General features: G+C 42.1%; 1 protein-coding gene across 1 annotated transcript; it reads left to right on the forward strand.

Moving 5' to 3' along the window:
* Positions 1-489: 489 nt before the first annotated feature.
* Positions 490-13,662, forward strand: strip1 (striatin interacting protein 1). The gene is made up of 20 exons (XM_004068464.4): positions 490-625; positions 3,188-3,257; positions 3,365-3,439; positions 3,520-3,654; positions 3,735-3,855; positions 3,957-4,132; positions 4,203-4,330; positions 4,414-4,596; positions 4,706-4,926; positions 5,003-5,068; positions 5,140-5,203; positions 5,309-5,380; positions 6,523-6,597; positions 7,204-7,301; positions 10,136-10,262; positions 10,344-10,444; positions 10,527-10,593; positions 10,682-10,786; positions 10,866-11,070; positions 12,527-13,662. The coding sequence occupies exons 1-20, from the start codon at positions 515-517 to the stop codon at positions 12,772-12,774; spliced, it is 2,448 nt and encodes an 815-aa protein (XP_004068512.1). The 5' UTR covers positions 490-514; the 3' UTR covers positions 12,775-13,662.
* The last annotated feature ends 837 nt before the right edge of the window (positions 13,663-14,499 follow it).

Consider the following 14,499-nt stretch of genomic DNA (forward strand, 5'->3'; position numbering starts at 1 on the left):
ACCATGCTTTTTTGTTGTTGTTTTTTAATTTGATATTGTGCGTACCTACGATGGAGTTTTAGGGCCAACAAAAAAAAGTATTACAAGATTTAAAGTGGTAAATATACAACATTATTGTCATGATTTACCAGTTGTGACTATTTTCTTGTAAATTCGGGACTGAGATGATGTAATTAAAAAAAAAAAAAAAGACTTTAAACTGGCCCTAAAACTTCATCGTACCCTGGTACTACTAATTACAGTTCAAGTAATATTCATATACAAAAAATAAAAATAAAACAATTGACAAATGGTCTCCCCCAGAACAATTTTACCACAAATTTAATTTAACAGGATATATGTGAAAAACTATGTAGTATTTTAAATGACACAACAAATCATAAAAACCATCATAAAATCCTCGGGGTGCAATAATTGACTTTAGTTTATGGACCGTGTACTCCCCATTGACAGCGTGTCACAGGGATATTCTCGTAGTCTAAACTCTCGTCTCGCGAGAAAACACCTCGGCGGAATGGACCTCGGTGGCAATGGCGGAGGGCTGCCGGTAAACAATAAACAGAGAGCAATGACGCCGAATAAAAGCAGGGGGGAATTCCCTCGAAATTCAAGAAAAGATTCAGACGTACGTACAAGCAGTTTGTGTCAGCTTTTTTTAAACATTGTGTTTAAAATAGCAGTTAAAGGAACAAGGCCCGTATTTTTAGCTAATTAGCTAGTTTTGTGTCTGTACCCTAAATTGTTCTTCTTGTGACACAATTAGCTAAATAATGATTCTTTAAAAACACTTGGACCTGTTCCTAGGAGGGTTCTATTTAGTTGTGAATCCCTGTGTTGACTTCTTAAACGATGCTAATGTAGCTGGTCGATGGGATGACAGCCAGTCTCAGGCTGGGTTTGGCTGTCAGGAGCGATTCTCTGCCCGTCGAAAAAGCAACTTTCAGGTTTGATGTCTTCAGCTTAAAAAATGTGCAATAAAGTTTATTGAAAAAAAAAACCTTCAAAATTTGCGACAGTGTGCGTGTGCTGCACATATGTGTCTAATTCCCAGTATTGCTCTTCCTTCCAGCTTTTAAAAACTCCAATGGAACATTAAAGACAAACAAGAGTAACCGACAGCAAACACGAAGGAGCCACAAAGTCTCCACCCTGTAGAAAAATAGGACACTGATTTTTTTGTACTTATGCTATTGTTGCTGTTAAGATAAACGAGACATTGCAAAATAAATAAATAAAATAAAAAGAAATAAAGAAAACGAAGAGGAAAAATACCCTTTTAAAAAAATAGGAAATATTCAAAATTTTTGATGGTACAAGGAGCTCAAAAAATCTGTCAAAGTGTTTAGAACGACTTTGATTAACTAGGATTCTAAGGATAGGATTCTTGGAGAATTATGGTTACTATAGTCAAGAACCTCATTGAGTGATGTGTACTTTTCTTCAACCTTTTGTCAATTAGTTCAATAAACTTTGAGTTAGTTTACTTCATTTTTTTAAACTTTACCACTTGGTTACTTTTTACTTTAGGCCTGCACAGTAAACTGCAATTTTATCGTTTTCACGATACCAAGCTGTGCTAGACAGACATCGCAAAGGACGGTGAAAACTGCGATAAATGGTTACCTTAAATGTGCTAAAACAATCTTTTGGCAGCGTGAAGTATTTAACGAATCATAAAATTCCCTTTATGCATTTGACCAAATGGATGGACCCCTTTGATGTTGGATGCTCTCCTCCTATGTAGACTACTCTTAATTAAATTGAACTGTTGCAGTGAAATGGAATTGATGTTTATGGTTGTTTTACGTAAGGGCTAATGGCCGACGAAATACACATTATCCTTTTTTAACGCACGGCGTGGAAGCCTGTACCGTCCTCCGCTTCGCGTGCGACGGTTGCTTCCGCGAAGTGCGTTAAAAAGTAATAATGCACTCTTCAAAGACCATTAACCTGCTTATACCATGGTCACTTACAAAATAAATGAATAGAAACCCGTTTTAGGTCCTCAATTCTTGTTTTTTTCAAATTTGGATCGCTTTTCTCACAAAAAGCAGACTATTTGTTACGTAGTGCGGCGCAATGTAACAAAATAGTCCGCTTTTTGTGAGAAAAGCGATCCAAACCGGGGAAAAAAACAAGAATTAAGGACTAAAAACTGGTTAATATTTTTTCTAGGAGAGCCTAGATCCCAGGTGTCAAACTCCAGGTCTCAGGGGCTGCAGGCATGTAACTAACCTGCTATTTTGTAGGATTTTGTTGGTGTAACACACCTGGATGCATTCAAGAAATGGAGTCCTGGCTTAGATCTTTCTTTTTTTGTCCTCTTGGTGCGATTCGTGAGCAGTTTCTGTGTTGTGGCGTAGACTGTTGTCTCGCTAGAAGAGCCTCATACATAGAGAGTTGGATATATGAATTTGTCAACATAATAGTTACAAAAATCAGCACTTTTCTAATGCTTTTACAGTAGTTCAACCGACTGGCAGACTCATCTGGAATATTGTTGTGAGAGCACAACGGGTGAAATATTTTTCTGGTCTACAGAATAGGCCTGCACAATATACCGCAAATTTATCGTTATCGCAATATCCAGCTCTGCAATATGCATATCGCAAAAGACGGTGAATATCGCAATAAATCGTAAACCTTAAATGTGTTAATACAACCTCAAGGCAGCTTGAAGCATTTAACGAATCAAATAAATCCCTTTATGCATTTGACCAATCGGATGGACGCCTTCACCTTGTTGACCAATCGGATGGAGGCCTGTTATGTTAGATGTTTGTCTCCTATGTCGACAAGGGTCATTTGGAGTATAATTTTTAAACTGTTGCAATGAAATGGGAATGATGTTTTTGTTTATTTTGTTAATTGTTTGTATACCGCAAATTATACCGTTATCGCAATATTATTCTTAAATATCGCATATCGCGAGTTTTCCTCATATCGTGCAGCCCTAGTACAGAAAAAATGTTGCTATTCAGAAAACTTTAAAAAAACAAAACAAAAACATTCATCGATAAAAGACTACAGTTAAAATACAAAGTTGTATTCTAAGTCTGGATACTGGTAATGTTGTCAGAGGGTTTCTGTTTATAAGTGTTTATGGATGCATTGTTTATACAGGAGACATCGGACCTCTTGGCTTCAGTTTCAGGTCTAACTTCCTGTTTGCCTGTGTTGTGCTCAGGGCCTGTCTGAGTCTCCGGATCTGGAGTTTGATTATTCTGATACAGACAAATGGGCTTCAGAGCTGTCAGGTCTGTAAAGCTGTGATTTTCTAAAGAAAAAAAGTCTATTTGTCCCAAAGCTAATCTGTGCTAATAAATATGTTTTTGTTCTTTTTTTAACCCTCTTTCTGTTTCAGAGCTTTACAGCTACACCGAAGGACCTGAGTTTGCTCTGAATCGGAAGTGCTTTGAAGATGAGTTCAGCACTCATGGTAGATTGTGGATAAGAGTGCATGCGTTGTAGAGACTGTACATATACGAATGTATTCTTACTTCCTCTGTGGTGCCTCAGTGTCGGACAAAAAGTGGACGGAGCTGGACGCAGCTCAGCACAGAGCTCACGCCATGCGGCTCCTGGACAGTCTGGAAGTCATTGTTCGCGAGAAGAGGCTGAAGGTTGCCAGAGCCATCCTCTACATGACTCAGGGTCTGTGCTCCTCACTTTTAGGGCACTTTTGGGGGACTGGAGTTACCATGATAAATGTGTTTTTCTGTGTTTTTCTTCAGGGACCTTTGCAGAGTGCAGCTCAGAGGCTGAGGTCCAATACTGGACGAGATATAACATTTTCCTGCTGCTCGATGTTGGGACCTTCTCCGCTCTGGTAGAACTTCTCAACATGGAGATGGAGTATGTTCTTCAGCAGCAAACAGTGGCATTGTCTCACTTGATGAGGTGTAGTAATCCACTCTTCTCTCTCTCTCTCTCTCTCCCCCCCCACACACACACAGTAACAGTGCTGCCTGCAGCAGTGCGGTCAGAAAACCGGCCATCTCCCTCGCTGACAGCACCGACCTCCGGGTTCTGCTTAATATAATGTATCTGATGGTGGAAACGATCCAACAGGAAGATCCGGCCGACAAGCCCGAGTGGAAGGCCATGAGGGAAACCTTCAGAGCAGAACTGGGTAAATGAGGTCAGAAGGGCTTCAGTCAGAGAGCGAATAACTGTGAGACTAAGTGGATGCTCTCCTTCAGGTTCTCCTCTGTTTAACAACGAACCCATTTCTGTCACGCTCTTTGGGATGGTCACCAAGTTCTGCAGCGGCCACGCCCCCCACTTCCCAATGAAAAAAGTGCTACTGTTGTTGTGGAAAAGCATTCTGGTAAGAGTCAGAAACATCTGCTTTTTTTTATCAGAGTGGAACTATTTTATGTTGTTGTTTTTTTTACCTCTTCTCTGCTTTAGTTCACCCTTGGAGGCTTTGAGCAGCTCCAGAGCTTGAAGGTCCGTAGACGTCAGGAACTGGGTCTTCCTCCTCTGCCGGAGGACAGCATTCGGGTGGTCCGCAGTATGAGGGCGGCCTCTCCTCCCGCTTCAGCGTCCGACCTCATCGAGCAGCAGCAGAAACGGGCTCGTCGTGAACACAAGGTCCGTGCCACTCTGACACTTGTCACTCGGTTATATATATGTTCTCCACGTTGCCGTGCCGTCGTTTAGCCAGAATGAGGGTGTGCTGATGACGTCTTCACGTTTGCAGGCACTGATCAAACAAGACAACCTGGACGCTTTCAATGAGAAGGACCCTTACAAGGCCGACGATGCTCGTGACGATGAGGACGACAACGATGACAACGACAACTCTTTGGAGACGGAAACGTTTCCACTGGAAAGAGATGAAGTGATGCCTCCACCCATTCCCCACCCTCCATCTGAGAGGGTGTCCTTCCCTAAGGGCCTGCCATGGGCCCCTAAAGTCAGGTACTGTTCACCCTCACCTGGCAGTTTGGGGAAATAATCCTAACTTTTGACTTTACTTGTTTTTTTGACGCCACAGAGAAAAGGATATTGAAAGTTTTCTGGAATCAAGCCGAAGTAAATTCATCGGTTACACTCTGGGAAGGTGAGTTTTGTTGGGTTCACTGACCGCTAGCTGCCTTTGTGGGATGATACATGCATGTGCTTTCCCTCCAGTGACACGGACACAGTGGTTGGCTTACCCCGGCCCATTCACGAGAGCATCAGGACGCTGAAGCAGGTACAGCAAAGGCTTTTTCATGCTTTCTGGTCTCTCCAAAATATGTTTGAGGTGAAATGATGGTATTTTAAGTGGCATTTAAGGGTATTTTGATTTTTTTTGCAGCACAAATATGTCTCCATAGCAGAAATCCAGATGGCAAAGGAGGAGGAATACCAGAAAACTCCTCTGTCGGGTGTAAGTACTGCAGAAAGTCTTTCAGACAATACTGCACTGCACTGTGGAGGATTGATTGAAAGCATATGAGAACTGGACTGAGCGAGTGTGAAAATGGTTTACTTCCAGCTCCAACCAAATTAAGTCAATTCAGTCACCTTTGCTTGCAATATGAATGTTGCCATGTTGAAACCAGAAAAAGGGGGTGTCCAAATTCCTCTGATGGCCGCGGCCTTCCCGGGCGACGTCTGCCGGGCCCTTCGTCAAGCGGGTAGGCCAGATGTTTACGGCTGTGAATTCGGGCGAGTCTAGCCTTTACATTGGCGAATGTCCTGTCGCCTAGCAACCGTCAGTCCCGAACAGGAAGGAGTAGTGAACCAGGCATGGAGCTTAACATTTTCCTGCCTTGTTTGATGCGACTTCTAATCTTGGAGGTGTAGATATAAAAAGGTGTAATTATCTCCAACTCCGGGTCCCGCTTCACAGTCCGCCATTGTTGCCAGAAAATCTCCAGCGTTTTGGGATACGGACGGCATACGAGGATACACCAGACCAATCCTTGAAAAGAAGGACGTATTGATTGGCCGCATTTGAAGGAGTCGTTGAATTTGGACAGCACTTGTCGCGGTGCTGTGACTTAAGCAGCCTTCAAACGCAGCCCAGGAAGAACGCAGCCCTCAAATGTGGACACAGCAACATTAAGTAAGCAGGGTCATCGTTTCTATGGCAACCACTCAAGAGCGAGCTTGTTGGACGTCCACCCCTGTACCACTTGAAAGCATCTGTCAATCAGATGTGTCAAACGTTTGACGTTAAACCACGTACTTTTATTGAGGCACCCGATTGGTCAGTTTATAAATTGAACTACAGAGAAAATATGAAAAATCAAAAAGTAGGATTAGCAAGAACATGTTGCAAAAAAATGCATCAGAGCAAAAATGTTTGTTCTGACTAATAGGATGACGGAGTAACAGCTGTTCATGTCTCCATTGAAGTCTATGGGATTTTGGCTTCTTGGAGCCAGCTGGTACTTCCTGTTTGGAAGGGGGGAGGGGTCACTCATTCCAGTTTTCATGTACTGTCAATGGTATCTTGAAATGAAACCACTGTAAAAATACACAACATATGAGGCCTTATGCTTTTTTTGATTTCTTTTTAATCAGGGAGATGAAGAAATGGAGATGTCTGCTACGGAGCTGCTCTATCAGGGAATTCTGCCCAGCTTGCCTCAGTACATGGTAAGCGCTCTTAAAGACATTTAAGTCCAGCGTTTCCTTCAAGCTATGTTCCCCCCGCCCTCTGCAACGTGCGTTCAAGCAACCACTTCCTGTGAAAAGTCTTATGGAAATGCTTCTGCGGTCCGCCACGTACAAAAGTCTCGCGTTCACGCAAGTTTCTACGATGCTGAGGTAAAGATTTCTTACTAGAATGAGTTATCTGCTAAATATAGATGTCTTCTAACTGCTAGCACAAAGGTTTGGGGTTTGGACCTGAGCAGGCGTAACAGCTGACCTTTGTTGGGTCATCTCTGAGAGAAACAGCCAGTAAGTCAGTGTGCAGCTGAACTGCTAGAAGGGGAACAACAGCAACTTGAAATGAGTGTGGAAACTCTCAGCCTTCAGCGCATTTTTGTGTCTCCGATATTTTCATCATCTTTGGATTGGACTCTGTTGCGGTCTTTATACGGGGTTTTAAGCCGGCAGCACAGACATTCTTTGTTTTCTTCCAGCTTTTCTGGAAAGAGAATTTCATTCGGCCTGGTTTCTTCAACAAATCTGCCTCATCACACAAAAGGCATTCATTAATGAAATGGCTGTTTCATTTTTCTTTTTCCTGACCATCAGATTGCTCTGCTGAAGATCCTTTTGGCTGCTGCGCCCACATCCAAAGCCAAAACCGACTCCATCAACATCCTGGCAGATGTGCTGCCTGAGGAAATGCCGTAAGTGGAAGGACGAGTCTTAGTTAAATCAGACGCAGGAAGAAAACCAAAGCGTCTTTTTCAGACAGTTGTTTGTGGCTCTTCTGTTTTGTGATCACACTTTCAGGAGATTCAACACAACCATAGAAGCAGGTTTATGTGTCACTGAAATCCATTCATTTCTGATAATGGACTCCCTCAAAGGACATTATCCCACTTAACCAAAGACATAAATATTAAATTGGTTAATACTACTTTCATCCTGTTATCTTTATGGTTTAATCATTTTTCGAAGGTAGTGGACCACTTGATCCTCGAGTTTCCAGCTCGCTCTGCTGCAGCTGGTGAGGACTAACCAGCGGAGGAAAGGGGGCTTCATGCAGATCGTCATGTTCAGTGATAGAGAGCATCATTTTAACATTTTAAAAGAGAAAGTTCACCTCTTATTGTTCGTTTTTTTTGTCCAGAGGACGAAGCAAAAGTTTGTTTTGATGAAAAAGAGTCCACAAGTAGTTTCTTAGATTTCTAGAAACATCCACATTTAACTTTGATCATTAAATGTCAACAAACCATTGATTTAATCAAGGAATGATCAAATTATCTGTAAACGTGTTTTGTCAAATCCATCAAATAGTTTTAAGGAAACTATAAAATTCCTCGTGTCTTTTTTTTGCTGTTGTGAAATTTTTGTGTGCATTATCAGAAATGAACGCATTAATTTCTGATAATGCACACTTTGAAGGTCATTAACCCGCTTATACCATGATCACTTACACACAAAAAAAAAATATTCCACCAGTTTTTAGCACTTTATTCTCGTTATATTTTTGGTTTGGCTCGCTTTTCCCACAATTGTTATGTGGTTACGGTAACGTGACAACGCGCCATATCTATGCTATTGGTCACGATGGGTTAAATAAAGCATCAGTCCAGAGAAAGTTCACCTCTTACCGCTTGTTTTTGTCCTGATGATGAAGATAAAGTTTGTTTTAAAGAAGTCAGTGCAGTGATACAAAACATTTAAGCTAGGTGACCTTTTTTTTTGGCGTGCGTTATCACGGTGGAAAATCCCTTTCTAATCCACACCCAGCAGAATCGAGAATTCACCCGGACCGTGGCATAACACTTTTTAATGGACACCCTGCAGCCAATCAGAATCGAGTATTTATGTAGATCAGGGGATCAGCAACCTTTTTGAGGATGAGTAGAACAAAGGGCCACACAGGAACTGTTTACTGCAAATTTCCCCCGAAACAGAACTACAGACCAGTATAGTAATAGTGATGATAATGATAACTAGCAGTAGTTATTTTAACACTATGAATTGATTACTCACATATTGGGACATCTGCTCAAACATTTGAAAGTCAGGGGGGGACACTAGTTTTATTGGTGGTACAATAGATCACTTTTTTTAAGCCAAGGAAATCATCAATCTTCTTGTCAGACCAAGTTTTTGAGTTTTTTTTTAACACTTTAATGAAAATTTAACATTTTGTGCAACATTTTCAGCTTAATCTTGTTAGTTTTATCAATGATCTGTGTGATTTGTCTGCTCGTTTACCATGTATGTGGGAGGCCTACACAGAGGGCTAACTGGATTTTTTTGTTCTTTATCAAAAACCTGCTGCCCTAAGCGAAGCTTTCTGGGAGTTTTTTCATGCAATGCAGTGAGACATTGCATCTTGAACAAGAAACCAAAATTATACCTAAAAAAAGGAGGAGAATCACAGGTTGTCAGAATGTACTACTTTACATTCTTGCACTGTGTCTGCTGCTGCTATAAAGCCCCTCCCACTGCAGACAGAGCAGTCGCAGTCTGGACCACCTGCTGCTCCGTCTGCGGTGTGTTCATGAACCCACACATAGAGACGTGCACTGGTGCTGTAGCAGAGCTCTTCAACGTAAAGAAACCTGATCTCTCGTCATCCACGTCCTCTGTGAAGAGGTCGAGAAAAGCTTTTAACAGAAGCTCCTCCCACCCGCGGCGGGAGCTTCAAGTAAGACAGACATCAAGAAGCAGCAACTTTGACGCATGTTAAAACCAACACGGTGAACGTGAACGGGTTTGACGTGGGATTTGCGTTCGATGTGGACGGACAGGCCACCTGTTTTCCAGCTCTGCCTGCACTGCTCGCTGCTGATCACCTGGACCAGGTGTGTTCATGCAGGCAGGATGTGGAGACATCTGATTAAGCTGGTCAGCAGCTAGGAGAGCTTGGAGTTTTGGGAAACAGTCAGGGTGGAAGATCCCGAGGACCAGGAATGAGCAGCCCTGATTTAAATAATACGTGCATGAGGAATGGGGAAGGGGGCGGAGCCGTGGCTAGTGATCTGTTGAACCCCTAATTTGTTCCAAACATGAATGAAACTTTTAAAAATCATATCGAATTTCGTCCTGATCTGGGATGTTTTTAGAGCACGCCTTGCGGGCGTTTTAGGTGGTCCTTGCGGGCGACCCTGCGCCCGCAGCCACTGCGTCAGTGACCCCCACCTAGACCGTGGTATGTAAAATGTGCATTCTGTACATCTGTTCTGCCTACATCAAACCTGTTTTTGTGAGGCCTCACAGAAGAGCTTATTGACTCACTGATGAAAATGTGGGTTTTTGGTGTTGTAAGCTAGCCAGAGATCTTGTAAACAAAGAGCTCTCAGTAACAGGGAGTGGAACGGTGGTTGCCTCGCCAATGGTCCCGCCCACAACTCGTAGGTGAATTTATAATGAACTCCTGCCGCTTTGCAGAAACTGTGTCCTAGAAAACGACAGTCCTCATTATAAGACCACGGGGAAGGCTCCTACAATAGATCAAAAGATGATGGGAGTGGGACTTTAACCCTGCTGTCTGTCGCTGCAGGACCACAGTCCTGCAGAGCATGAAGCTGGGAGTCGACGTCAACCGGCACAAAGAGATCATCGTGAAAGCCATCTCTGCCATCCTGCTGCTGCTCCTGAAACACTTCAAACTGAATCACGTCTACCAGGTGGGTCCTCTGCTCTCGCCTCGTGTGTTTTCAAACGGGTCACATGAAGAAAACCCATCCCAGTGTCTATTTGTTGTATAGTTTGAGTACATGGCCCAACACCTGGTGTTTGCTAACTGCATCCCGCTCATCCTGAAGTTCTTCAACCAGAACATCATGTCCTACATCACAGCTAAAAACAGGTACTGCTCTTTCTGATGCTGTGTCAGTCAGGTGGACTGCATTCATATTTAGTTCCTGCCTCGGGTTTCTGCTCTTCTGCAGCATTTCAGTGCTTGACTTCCCACATTGCGTCATCCACGAGCTCCCGGAGTTAACCGCTGAGAGTCTGGTGAGTTTCTTCTCACTGCCTGCTGACTGGAGCTGGAGCGGATACCTGTCCTTACCTGCTCCTTTTGTCCACCATTTCTGCATTCCAGGAGGCTGGAGACAACAATCAGTTCTGCTGGAGGAATCTGTTCTCCTGCATCAACCTGCTGAGGATCCTGAACAAGCTGACCAAATGGAAGCACTCCAGGACCATGGTGGGCAAACGTCACGCCGCTTCCGGACGCCGACAGAATTCCACTTGACCGGCCTTTGCGTTTCTCCTCCGCTCTCCAGATGCTGGTGGTGTTCAAGTCAGCTCCCATCCTGAAGAGGGCGCTGAAGGTCAAGCAGGCCATGATGCAGCTTTATGTTCTCAAACTGCTCAAAGTGCAGACCAAATACCTGGGGAGGCAGTGGAGGAAAAGCAACATGAAGACCATGTCGGCCATCTACCAGAAAGTTCGACATCGCCTGAATGACGACTGGGCGTATGGAAACGGTGAGTAGTTGTTCATTGAATCCCATGAGGATATTACAAAGTGGAGGCACGTCCATCTTCAAGGCAACTCTTGTGTGATGTTGAAACAACAGCAGAACACAAAACAAAAAACTATCTTAAGCTACATTCAAGCCACGCCTTCCAGCACTTTGTGCTGTCAAAAATATTCATGTTTCAAAAAATGAACGGAAAATATACAACTTTTCAGTTCTTTTCAATATTTCTTTTTGCTTTTTCTTTTTTTTGAGAAAGCACATGATAAATTGTACATTGCCTTGTTAGATGACAATGTTGTTGCTTTCTCAGTTTTAAATGAAAATAGAACAAACATGTGGGGGAGCAGGGATTTTCAAAACATCAACTGTATGACACAATTTCAGTGACACTTCACATAAAGCCTGACCTCATGGGCTTTACATGTTCTGTCCATTTAGACCAAGTCGTGTAAAAAACATCCACTGGCATTTGTAGTGAGTGGTAGTGACTTCTTTCCATTGTTTCAATTCTTTGTATAACATCCAGTCAGTCCTCTGTCGTTGGTTGTTCAGGTTTAAGCCATTTTCTGGTTTTTGTTTTCTTACTATCTGTAGAATGTGTTGTCCAGGCCACACAGCTCTATTTGACCCTAAAATAGTCTTTCAAAGGACCAGGGAAGACGATAGAAAATACATTTTGCAGAAAGCCTACCTCTTGCACATCTGACATGTCTGCACCGAATTTTGTACACAATTTGCACACAAATTCTTTATTACAGTTTATATTTGTATATATACTGATTATTTAATGTTAAATATCCTTATTCCTTGCTATCCTTGCACTGAAATAGTGCTTCAATGTCATTGTACAACGGGAAATGACAATAAATCTAATCTAATCTAATCTTCATGAATGTCAGACCAGTATTTCTAAAAAACCTCATTATGCTCCTCCAACATGTTTTGATCCTGTTGTGACCCATTGTTTCCCACATGTATGTTCCCAAACCTCTCTGTAACAGTGACCTCCCCTTCTCGCTCCCATTTTTCCTTTACATAATCTGTGTTCCCCCCCTTTGCGTCAAGATACTATTGTTTAATTCTGAAATTATTTTCGTGGAGCATATTGTTTTTATTAATGTTATAAATGTCTGAAAAACCTCTGGTTTTTTAATGTAGTTCTTTCATTTTTAAAACATAAATAATATATAGAAGTAGCACAGAACCTTTTGCCTAAAAGCATGAAAAACACAATAAATAAAACCTAAAAAACCTGGCAAAACACCTGCAGTCAGCAGTTTTCCCTCCTACCTGTTTGTCAGCATCTTTGCAGCTTTTTATTCATTCTGTCTTGCGTTTGGTGAGGTGATGCTGTGGGAGTCGAGGCCTTAGCGGCTCGCCTTTCTTCTGGTTTCTGTGCTTAAATCCCTGAGTTCTGTCACTCAGATCGGTGCTGAACTCTTTCTGTTTTGCGAGGACAGATCTGGACGCTCGGCCCTGGGACTTCCAGGCCGAGGAGTGCGCCCTGCGGGCCAACATCGAGCGCTTCAACAGCCGCCGCTATGACAAGAGCAACAACAACCCCGACTTCCTTCCGGTGGACAACTGTCTGCAGAGCGTTCTGGGGCAGCGAGTGGACCTGCCCGAGGACTTCCAGATGAACTACGACCTCTGGCTTGAGCGGGAAGTCTTCTCTAATCCCATATCTTGGGAGGAACTGCTGCAGTGAGAGTCGGACGGTCCTTTTTCTTTCTTTTTTTTTAACACATTTTTAATTCTGAGAGCCCATCAGAGCTCTCAGGGATCCGGGGAGCAGACCAAACACCGAAGGCATTTAGCATCAGTGGAATGTGAGGCCCTAAAAAATGTTGTCTTGTTGAAATGGTTCCCTCTGCCTCACCTTTTGGAATCAGTAGGAATCATGGAGTTGCCGTGTGTGCCTCTCACCTGCTGCAGGAGCTCGGACAGTAAGCAGAGCAAGTCCACTTAAAGAAAGTTTTCCTTGACATGTTTCTGTGTGACGTGAAACGAAGGGGGCAAGCATTCCACGGCATCACAGCCCAGCAGGGACCCTGTGTGTTTTTCCCTCTGATGGGATGAGCTGCGTCTGCTCTGACCCGTTAGAGGTTTAGACTCTGAACAAACCAAAACGGAGCGTTGAGGATCTGTTCTGGTGCTGCAACATTAGAAACCCCCACAGAAGGGGACCATCATTGTTTTTAGGACGGTTCAAAGAATTGGAGGATAAAGTGTTAATGATGAATTCTGTTTGTTATAGGAACATATATATACTGTAACAATCGCAGGGACTGCAGGCAAAGCTGGTGGTTTTAGAGATTCCTCTGGATGTTTGCTGCAGCTCTTATTCCTGTTTTCATAATGTAGTAAAGACAGTTTTTCTCCTTTAGAGTTTGGATCATTTCTGTTAACCTGGTGCATTAAAGTGAGATAATAACCCCACAGTTCATGTTTTCTTTAAGACATTAAATGAGTAAATCACTGTTGTCTCAATGCCATTAAGACTTTTTTTTAAAACGAATAAACATGAGACTGAAAATCCAGCAGATGCTGAGACTGTACATTCATAAGTTTATCAATAAAATTTCTTTCTAACGTTCTTTTTTTTTTTGAAAGCAGTTCATTTGATTTGATTTATTTCAAGCTTTGTAGTCAAAGCAATAAAGAATTTACACATATTTATCAAACTCATTACAGAAATGATGAAATGCATAGATTAAAAAGACAGAAAGCTAAACAAAAACGTCACTTAAATCACATTTGCTTAATTAAATACAGTCATCATTAACTAAAGTAAAAAGATAGTTTGATTTATTGCTTGAAAAGGAGTGGGAAGAAGCAAGTTTATAGAATCCCACCCATACTGTACTGAAAGCAGTTCAAACACCTCAGTCCCTCCCCATATATATGCCATATGTATGTATATATATGGCATATATATACATACATATATATATGTATATATATATATATGTATGTATATATATGTATATATATATATATATATATATGTGTGTATACAGTGTATACACATATATACACAAAATGAAGCTGCATCAAATGACTCAAAATTAAAATGAAAAATCAATACTTCAAAATGCTTTTTTTCATTTTATACTTAAAAACCGAAGCCCCGCGATCCGAAGCTTCCGATCGCTGAAGGCGGAAATTTTGCTATGATCTGAGAAACTAAACCATCACATGAATTTGTGTTTCCAGTGGTGTCCAGAACAAAATAAAGGATGATTTAATTCCCACATATTTACATCCAAGATGCTCATTGCCCGTTCAGAGTTTTAAGTACATATTAGCCTAATGCTAACCCGTCTTTCGGGTCATTGTGGCAAAGGAAAAAGCCCTAAGCGCACAGATTTAAAAAATGTGAGCAAGCAGGCCCTTAATAATAATTATAACAGTAATAAAGCACATTTAGAAG

The sequence above is a fragment of the Oryzias latipes genome, chromosome 5 (assembly GCF_002234675.1).
Source record: "Oryzias latipes chromosome 5, ASM223467v1".
Taxonomy (NCBI): Eukaryota; Metazoa; Chordata; class Actinopteri; order Beloniformes; family Adrianichthyidae; genus Oryzias; species Oryzias latipes.

Coding starts and splice junctions, on each gene's coding strand:
- strip1 (XM_004068464.4), top strand. CDS start 515: ATGGACCTCGGTGGCAATGGCGGAGGGCTGCCGGTAAACAATAAACAG. Junction 5,381..6,522: donor AGAAAACTCCTCTGTCGGGT/GTAAGTACTGCA, acceptor CTTTTTAATCAG/GGAGATGAAGAAATGGAGAT. Junction 7,302..10,135: donor GTGCTGCCTGAGGAAATGCC/GTAAGTGGAAGG, acceptor CTGTCGCTGCAG/GACCACAGTCCTGCAGAGCA.